This window comes from Cebus imitator, unplaced genomic scaffold (genome assembly GCF_001604975.1).
Source record: "Cebus imitator isolate Cc_AM_T3 unplaced genomic scaffold, Cebus_imitator-1.0 Scaffold318, whole genome shotgun sequence".
NCBI lineage: Eukaryota > Metazoa > Chordata > Mammalia > Primates > Cebidae > Cebus > Cebus imitator.
The window spans coordinates 2,255,023-2,264,753 of NW_016107633.1; the positions used below are offsets into that span (position 1 = coordinate 2,255,023).

Sequence of the window (9,731 nt, forward strand, 5' to 3'; positions counted from 1 at the left end):
TTTTTTTTCTTTCAGCCCTTTGAACATATCATCCCATTCTCTTCTGGCCTGTAAGGTTTCTTCTGAAAAAGACATCATAAGCTGGGCACAGTGGCTCACACCTGTACTCTCAGCACTTTGGGAGGCTGAGGCAGGCAGTTCACCTGAGGTCAAGAGTTCAAGACCAGCACGGCCAACATGGTGAAACCCTGTCTTCACTAAAAAGGCAAAAATTAGCCGGGTGTGGTGGCACATGCCTGTAATCCCAACTACTTGGAGGGCTGAGGCCAGAGAATTGCTTGAACCTGGGAGTTGGAGGCTGCAGTGAGCTGAGATCATGCCACTGCACTCTAGCCTGGGCAACAGAGTAAGACTCCATCTCAAAAAAAAGAAAAACGAAAAAGAGATATGCTGATAGTCTTATGGGAGTTTCTTATATGTAACTAGACACACAGACACACACACACACACATAATTAGAATTCTGTATTTGACTTTTGACAGTTTGACTATAATATCGTGGGGAGAAGACATTTTTGGCAATCTGAGCTTCCTATATCTGGATTTCTAAATCTCTTGCTAGACTTGGAAAGTTTTCAACTATTATTTTGTTGAATAGGTTTTGTATGCCATTAAACTTCTTTTAACCCCTTGGAATACCAGAAGGCATGCTTCATTTAAAAAAAAAATTCTTTTCTCTTTCTTTTGCTCCTTTTCTCTCTGTCTCTCTCTCTCTCCCTCTCTGTCTCTCTTTCTCTTTCTTTTATATCTCACTATTTCAAAAGCAGAAGAAATTCTTTCTCCTGCTTGATCTCTCAATTGTATTTTTTATTTTATTTATTGAATTTTTCAGTCCCAGGATTTCTGTTTAGTTCTTTGTTATATCTATCTCTTTGGTGAATTCCTCATTTATATCCTGAATTGCTTGTCTGATTTCTTTATAGTGTTTATTTGTGTTCTCTTGTATTTCACTGAGCTTCTTTAATATCATTATTTTTCATTCTTTTTCAGGCATTTTATAAATTTCTTTCTGTTGTTGTTGGAATCTGTTGTTGGAGAGTTATGTTCCTTTGGAGGTGTCATATTGCCTTGCTTTTTCATGTTTCTTTGTCCTGTCGTTGATCTCTGCAAATCAAGTGTAACAGTCACTTCTTCTAATTTTTTGTATTGGCTTTCATAGGGGAAGCCTTTTCCTATACATGTATCTACAGTGTTGGTGGCTAAGCCATATTAGCTTTGATTCTGAATGTGTGCCTACATGTCTCCATATGATTCCCTCAGCTGTAAACAGTGTCGGTGGTATCTGTGATTTCCTCAATGGCTTAGTCTGCAGTTGTTAGTAGAGGCTGTGGTGAGGCTTTGCAGGGGATGGGACCCCAAGTGGACCAGTCCTGTTGGAGGGGTGAGCCAAGCACAGCTGTCATGAGCCCATGGGTGGTGCATGCAGGCACCGATGTTTTACTAACAGTTCATTACCCATTGAGCCAATGAACTGTTAGTAAAACGTGTTCCCTTCTCCTGCCTTGACCTTGATAATGGCCTGGCTGTCAAGTTTAGAATCCTCAGGCCCCTCAGAGTCAAGGTGGAAATGAAGGGTGTGGGAGAGCTGCTTTCATCCATGCTGGCTCCACCCGTCACCAGGGACTCATGTGTCCACGCAGACACCATTATTCATACAGGGAGATGCATGGGAGCTGCCAGGATGTCTGGGAAGGGCACTCAGTCCTGTGTAGCCAGGGGCGGGGTGGACACATCCCCATGGCCTTGCAGGCCCCTTGACCCTGAGAGTGCTTAGGCCAACCCCTCTTGCCAGGCCCAGGGGTGGTACTGGCTGCTCTGCCAGTCTCTACCCTGTCCCAGGACTGAGTCATGTACTCCAGCCCTACCCCGTCCTGGTCTCTAGGACCTGTGAGAGCCCACACCCCACCCTGTACATATACCAGCAGTGGGAGGACTCCACTCTGCCTTGGCAAGTTTCTGCTGAGGACCTCTGGCTACAAATCACTTTCAGTTTCCCCCCAAGTATGACTCCACCATCTTGCATTTATCACATTTTTGTGGGAGACACAGTAGTCTTAGATACTGGGATTTTTTTTTTTTTTTTTTTTTTTTTTTTTTTTTTTTTTTTTTTTTTTTTTTTTTTTTTTGAGAAAGAGTCTTGCTATGTCACCCAGGCTGGAGTGCAGTGGCGCGATCTCGGCTCACTGCAAGCTCCACCTTCTGAGTTTGAGCCCTTCTCGTGCCTCAGCCTCTCGAATAGCTGGGATTACAGGCATGCGCCACCAAGTCCAGCCTGAGATCTTTTTAAGTCCTCCTTCTAGGGTAAATTTTCCATGTGACCTGGAGCAATTTCTCTGTGAATTATCTTTCCTTCTGGAAAGTCAAACTTGTCACCACTAGCCCACCTTGGAAAAAATGCTCACCTTTACTTATTTTAGCATCTGAAATAGTTAATCTATAGAATCTAGCAGGTCGTCTCCAAACTGGATATTAGTCTAAATCATTTGGCTTCAAATGATGTCATTCCTCCTGGATGTATTGCCTTTCATGTAAGGCTTGGAGAAACAACATTGTGTGTTCATATGACATTATCCTTAATCTTGAAGTTGCTCAAATGAGTCAAGTTACGAGTTGACTTGCATCTTGGCACTTATTCCTTGGATGTGATTGAAAGATAGATAGATTCCATACGAGTAGAGATGCGTTCTGGAAACCCTTGCAGGCTCTTACGTTCCCCTGGTCTTTTTTTTTTTTTTTTTTTTTTTTTTTTTTCCTGGTTTTTTTTTTTTTTTTTTTTTTTTTTTTTTAAGACGGAGTTTCACTCTTGTTACCCAGGCTAGAGTGCAATGGCACGATCTCGGCTCACCGCAACCTCCGCCTCCTGGGTTCAGGCAATTCTCCTGCCTCAGCCTCCTGAGTAGCTGGGATTACAGGCACGCACCACCATGCCCAGCTAATTTTTTGTATTTGAAGTAGAGACGGGGTTTCACCATGTTGACCAGGATGGTCTTGATCTCTTGACCTCGTGATCCACCCGACTCGGCCTCCCAAAGTGCTGGGATTACAGGCTTGAGCCACCGCGCCCGGCCTCCCCTGGTCTTTAGGGCTGGAATTCTTCTCTTGGTGCCCAGCAGGGCACCCCACATGCCCTGCTCCTGCCAATTCCCATCTGTTTGCCTGAGGCCCAGGCCCTCACACGGTGGGTGGGGAAGGCGGGGAGGCAGGACAGGTTGTAGAATGCAGATTACTTATGAGCAGTAGCAGTAATACTCTTTGCGAAATATTACTTCCATTTTTCTGTAAAACTGAGAGTCCATTTATTACCTTTCTCCTCAGGCGAAATGTTTAGAAAGTGAGAAGGATGGAGTGCTCAACAAAGTCTTAAAAAGCAACATTCGCCTGGGAAAGTTAGAGGAAAAAGTCAAGGTGAGGAGTTACTTGGCCTTGCAGATTCCGTTTTCAGATGGTGTGGATTTTTGTGTTTAAGAAAATGACACATTTTTGCATGTGCGTCACTAGTAATCCACAGAGTAAAAGTATTGTAAGATTTTGCTGGCAGAATAGCACGTCTCACCTCATTCAGCAAACTTTGGTTCATCTACACAATAAAATACTGCACATTTGTTTAAGAAAAAACATATGGAGCCAGGCATAGTGGCTGATGCTGTAATCTCAGTGACTCTGGAGGCCCAGGCAGGAGGATTGTTTGAGGTCAGGAGTTTGAGACCAGTCTGGATAACATAGCAAGACCCCAGTCTCTACAAAAAAATTAAAAAAGTTAGCCAGGCCTGGTGGCGTTTGCCTGTAGTCTCAGCTTCTCAGTAGGCTGATGGGGGAGGATCCATTGAGCCCAGGAGTTTGAGGCTGCAGTGAGCTGAGGCTGCTGGGATTACAGGCGTGAGCCACAGTGCCCAGCCAGCATTTGTTGATCACAATATGAAAACCAGAAATTAATAAGCAAAATCAGAAAACAAAAAGTTATTTCACTTAGAAGTGTAAAATCTGCACTAAACCATTCTTAGGTCAGAGAGGATGTATAAACTGAAAGTCAGAGTTTCTTATAAAAAATGAGCCTATGGAACTACGTGGCAGGTTCTCTGTGACAGTGATTTAAGAAGTGCTCACAGGACAATTCAGAACCTTAAGTACCATGCAGTAAAAACGAAAGAAGGAAAGTAAATGACGGGCTTTCACCTCGCTGTCTGTCGGACGGCAGAGAGTGGCAGCCCTCGTGTTCTTAGGTGAGGCTTCCTGTCAGGGTGAAACAGTGCTGACCAGTATCAGCGTTAGTTCTTAGGTTTCCAGTTGATTCAGGGATAAATGTTGTCCAGGAAAAAATACAGCTGTAGATGAATTAGCAAGAACATTTTTTCTGTGATAGTGTTTTTTTGTTTTGTTTTGTTTTTCTGAGACAGGGTCTCACTGTGTCACCCAGGCTGGAGTGCAGTGATGTGATCACACTCACTGCAGCCGCCGCCTCCCGGGTTCAAGCAGTCCTCCCACTTCTGCCTCAAAAGTAGCTGGGACTACAGGCATGTGCCACTATGTCTGGCTAATTTTTGTATTTTTAGTAGAGATGGACTTTCACCATGTTGGTCAGGCTGGTCTCGAACTCCTGACCTCAAGTGACCCGCCTGACTCAGCCTGTCAAAGTGCTGGGATTACAAGTGTGAACCACTGCGCCCCATGGTGATATTTTATGTTTTCATTTATTTTTAGCATACAAAGAACCAGGCTTCATGTACATTAAAATTTGGTTTTACTGTACCATAAATTATTTTATCACTTTTTATACTTTTATGATACAGACTTACCCAGCCAGCTCCAACATTTCTGGGGTTGGCAGATTTAAAAGGCTCTGACATGCAAGGAGTGGGCAGGGAGTGCGGCCAGGAAGCACCGTCCACGCTGGCCTGGCAGTGTCCCCTCACTCAGAGTCCTTCCCCCGACCAGGGCTACAAGAAGCAGGCAGCAGTGAAGCTGGGGGACATCAGTCACCGTCTGCTGGAGCAGCAGGAGGACTTCGCCGGCAAGACAGCCCAGTACCGGCAGGAGATGCGGTACCTGCACCAGGTGCTGAAGGACAAGCAGGAGGTGCTGGACCAGGCGCTGCGGCAGAACAGGTGGGGCGCCCGCCCTGCGCCGCGGCCCGCGGGGAGGTCGGAATGTTTGATCAAGGGTTCTGCTAAAACCCTCTGCGCCTGTTTTATTTGCTCCACAGTTTAATTTTGTTTTTACATTTTACTCTTATCTGAATGTAATACTGGTCTTGAGTTTTTGTTTTGTTTTTAGGTCTTGAGTTTTATTTGCTCCTCATTTTCTGTATTCTTTTAAAAATTCCTCTTGTTGGGCTTCTGGAATCAATACGCACCTCACCTGAGCCCAGGCCATCGTGCTAGAGCATCTGGCTGGCCAAGGTCAGCCCTGCAGTTCCTTATTCGACATGCCCAAGTTCATTCTTGAGAGAACGCAGGGGTTTACACTAATGCCAAAGTCAAGGGCAGAATGTAACGGGAAGAGAAATGCCCTCGCAGCCTCTGCCTTCCTGCTGCTCCCATTCCCAGGGCCCCCGCCGCTTCATTCCACACAGAGCCCTGGCTGCAGAACTCGGGCGCCGAGGGCTCTCTTTGCTGTTAGCATTCTTCTGTTTGAGTTCTTGCTACTTTGGGGTTCACGTGGGCTCTATACTATTTTTTTTTAATTGTGCGATTTTAAACTTATTTCCCTCAGAGAAATGGAAGGTGAACTTGAAGTTGTTTGGGAATCCACCTTCAGGGAAAACCGAAGAATCCGAGAACTTCTCCAGGACACACTCACGAGGACAGGCGTGCGGGAGAACCCCAGAGCTCTGGGGGCCCCCAGCCTCAATGGCGTCACTCAGGCTGACCTGCTGGATGGCTGCAATGTCAGCTCCTGCGACCTGAAGACTCTTGCCCCTGCCTGCCAGAGTCTGCGGGAGCCCGTGGTGTAGGCTCCGCTGGCCTGACAGGTCCGCCTCAGGCAGGCCTTCCCTGGAGGGCAGCCCACGGTGGCAGCTGGAGGCGGGTAAACCCACCGAGCACTGCAGGTCAAGGAAGAAATAAATGGTCTCAGAGTTTAATCCATTGATAACATTTTGCCTTATTTTTAAAATTTTGGTTTTTATTTTTATTTTTCTGGAGCTAGAGTCTCACTCTGCTGCCCAAGCTGCAGTACAGTGGTGCAGTCATAGCTCACTGCAGCCTCAAACACGCTTGAGATCCTTCTGCCTCGGCCTCCTGAGTTGCTGGGACCTCAGGTGTGCACCACCAGGCCCAGCTAATTTATTTTTTCTTTTTTGTTAAGATGAGGACTTGCTATGTTGCTGAGGCTGGTCTTGAACTCCTGGCCTCAAGCCATCCTCCTGCCTTGGCCTCCCAAAGTGCTGGGATGACGTGTGTGAGCCACTGCACCTGGCTTATTGTGCTTTATTTCAATAATGTGCTGCTGAAATGTGTTGAAGCCAAGGCATGTTCGCTGGCTGCATTGTCACTGAGACGAGCCCTGACACCCACTGCCCTGGTGAGTAGGTGGCCTGCTGAACGCGACTGCCTTCCAGCTCCTAGATGGGCAGCTGGGAAGCCCTGGAGGTATAAAGCGGGCCGTGGAGCCCTCATCCGTGTTTTGGTTGGGGAAGTGTCACTGGAGGAGCCAGGCCGTGGCAGTGGCCGGTTGAGAGCTGTGCATGAGCGCTGGGGTCTTTTCTTGTTTGGTAAAAACCAAAGTGCTCCTGTTCATGCTGAGCTGTACATACCTTTTCTGCCCTCTCCCCCAGCCCTTCTCCATCCTCCTGAGCAGGTACTTCATTCCCTTTTGTTTAGTTGGTCTTTTTGCTTGTTTTGAGACTGGTCTTACTCTGTCGCCCAGGCTGGAGTGCAGCGGTGCAGCCACCACAGCCTTGACCTCCCAGGCTCAAGCGGTCCTCCGACCTCAGCCTCCTGCGTAGGAGGGACGACAGGCATGCACTAACATGCCTTGCTAATTTTGTAAAAAATTATTTTTACAAAATCACTACTAAAAAAAAAATAGCCAGGCATGGTGGGGGGCGCCAAGATGAAAGTAACCAAAGTCAAAATTTTTTTCTAGGCCGGGCATGGTGGCCGAGCTGGGCAGATCACCAGAGGTCAGGAGTTGTGGTGCCCAAGCTGGTCTCAAGCTTCTAACCTCAAGAAATTCTCCTGCCCAGGCCTCCCAAAGTGTTGGGATTATAGGTATGAGCCACCGCACCTGGTCTGGGAAGGTAATTTATTCTGGAACCACACAGCTCCCCACCCATGTAATGAGAGCCCTGGCTTGGAGCTAAGGTAGAGTCCCTGCCTCACTGCCGCCACCAAGAAACATACCAGGGGCCATGGTTCTGTCCCGTGTGTGTCAGATGAGTGCCACCTCTCAGGAAAATTACCCCAGCCACTCAGGACCATTCAGTCCCAGGCATGCTGGAGGGACTTGGGGACACTGGGCTACAAAGGACCTTAACTGTGGGACTCGGGTGGCACCCTGCAGCATCTCCTTTTCAGAGCCCCTGGCGGTGAAGTCCTGCCTCTTGTTTCAGGTGTGAAGGAGGCCCCAGCACTGGTCCTCGGTCACCTGCAGAAGTTCCACATGTGATCTTTGATTGCCAAACAGAAGGTTGGGATAGAAAGTCGTAGTTCTTTTATGACTCCATAAGCTTATTCAACAGTTAAATCATTGTAATTTAATTTTATCTTACAAGCGGTACAGAGACTCACCGGGATTAAAAACTGTGTATCATCTCCCTAGGAGATGAGCTAACAAATAACTGATGCTATTTCAGAGGCACTTACGGTCACTCTGCAGCCTCCTGTAGACAGGCTGACAGGCGGCAGCAGCCCAGCGTGGCTGTGCAGGGCAGGGGTGCTGGTCAGCAGGAACGCTGCTGCCACCATCGTGACCTAGAGAGCCATTGTCGATATCCCTGTCTTTCTGCCTTTTATTCAAACATTTTCTTTTTTCAGAAGTGTCCATTTTTGTTCTTACATTTCTGCTTTAAGTTTTTCACACAGCACAAACGTACTTTGCAAGTGTGGGGACTCCTGCCCAGGGCAGGGGCAGGCGTCCCACAGACCCAAGTTTCTGCCCAGCCTCCTGCTGGGTCCCATAGGAAACGGGCAGAGAAGCCGCAAGTCCAGGATGCCAAGGAGGGCAGGGCAGGCAAGGCAGAGAGGCGTGCAGGGCGCTTGTGAGGTTCCAGGAGAGGGCGGAGACAATGGGGTAGTTCTGGAAGGAACTGGTATGCCTCGGCCCTTGCAGAGTGGACAGGGTTTCAGGAGCTGCAGGAGGGTGGAGAGGACCCCAGGGAGCATAGCAGGGACTCAGAACAGCAGGAAGGGGTTTAGCCGGAGGCTGGGCGGGAAATGAGGCCAGACTGCATCGAGGAGAGCTGGGCCTGCTGGGAGGGGCTGCTCCTTCCACCCACAAGTGTCCAGTCTGAGCAGGGAACCCTTCTCTTTTCCTGGTCCTGGTGAGGTTTCATACGGCATTGGAAGATTCCTGGTCAAGGTGAAAGTAACCAAAGTGAAACAGCTGTAGAACATGACCCAGGCACTCGAGTGAGCCTTGCTGCCTTTGCCAATATTTAAAAGCGGCCCTGGGCATGGTGGTGGCGCCTGTGGTTTCAGCTACTCAGGAGGCTGAGGTGGGAGGATCACTTGAGCCTGCGAAGTCGATGCTGCAGTGAGTTATGATCGTGCTACTGTTCTGCAGCCTGGGCAACCGGCTGCGACCCTGTCTCAAAATAGTAAACGCCCTGGGGAAATGGAGACAGTGGACAGAGCAGGCTGGGACACAGGTGTGGGTGTGAGTCTGTTGTGAGAGCTGTCCTTAGTGCACTTAATGCCACTGAACCGTATGCTGGAAAACAGTGACAACAGTGAATTTTGTTACACAGTTTAAAAAGAAATAGCCAGGCCTGCTTCCTGAGTGCTTGTGTCATTTTATTTTCTCACCACTAAGCTCTGCGTGAGTTCTGATTGCTCCACGTCCTCATCAACACTTGATGGTGTTACCAATAACTGTTGAGAGGAAGGAGATTTAAGGCAAAGGGTAGCCGACAATTGGCCCCTGGAGCACAGCTGTCCCTGCTCCTCACCCCCTTCCCCACCTGTGTCGTCAGCCGGAGAGAAAGGCACAGTTGCTCGTGTGGGTGGCTCAGGAGAGCCTTCCCTGGGCCCAGGCAGCCCTTCCAGCAAGGAGGGCTTAAGCTGGATGCGGATCCCACAGCAGAAGGCTGAGCCTCTTGGAATGGGGCTGGGCCGATACCTGAATTCTCAAGACAGGAAACATCATCCACTCAGAACACTGGGAGGGGCTGGGTGGCATGGGGAAGGCACAGTGTGGCCAGGTTTGTGGCACGTCTGCAGGGTCACAGCTGGGCTGGGGTCAGGAGTGGCTGCAGCCAGGAGCTGGAGAGGGGATGGGTGCGGCTGGTTGGGCCTCTCATGATTTTCTTGAGGTGTGAGTCCATAGCCCCTAAGCTGGGTGGGAAACCTGCTGTTCTTCCAGCCTCCCAAGCTCAGCTCTTTTGTTTTTTTGTTTTTTGTTTTGTTTTTTGTTTACTGTTTTTTTTTCCATTTATTTTTTTTATTGCATTTTAGGTTTTGGGGTTCATGTGAAGAACATGCAAGATTGTTGCATAGGAACACACGTGGCAGTGTGATTTGCTGCCTTCCTCCCCATCACCTACATCTGGCATTTCTCCCCATGCTATCTCTCCCC

General features: G+C 48.5%; 2 protein-coding genes across 5 annotated transcripts in view; both read left to right on the forward strand.

The window, feature by feature from the left end:
• Positions 1-6,089, forward strand: part of CEP89 (centrosomal protein 89) — a 71,047-nt gene extending 64,958 nt beyond the window's left edge. For all 3 annotated transcript variants that reach the window (XM_017504252.2, XM_017504253.2, XM_017504255.2), the window contains 3 exons: positions 3,315-3,404; positions 4,932-5,101; positions 5,709-6,089. In XM_017504252.2, coding sequence (XP_017359741.1) covers positions 3,315-3,404; positions 4,932-5,101; positions 5,709-5,949 — 501 coding nt within the window. In that variant the 3' untranslated portion in view covers positions 5,950-6,089. The remainder of the gene's footprint in view (positions 1-3,314; positions 3,405-4,931; positions 5,102-5,708) is intronic.
• Positions 6,090-6,365: 276 nt separating this feature from the next.
• The window catches only part of SLC7A9 (solute carrier family 7 member 9), a 32,711-nt gene continuing 29,345 nt past the window's right edge, over positions 6,366-9,731 (forward strand). For both annotated transcript variants that reach the window (XM_037729801.1, XM_037729803.1), the window contains exon 1: positions 6,366-6,518. The gene's annotated coding sequence lies outside the window, so the exon portion shown is untranslated. The remainder of the gene's footprint in view (positions 6,519-9,731) is intronic.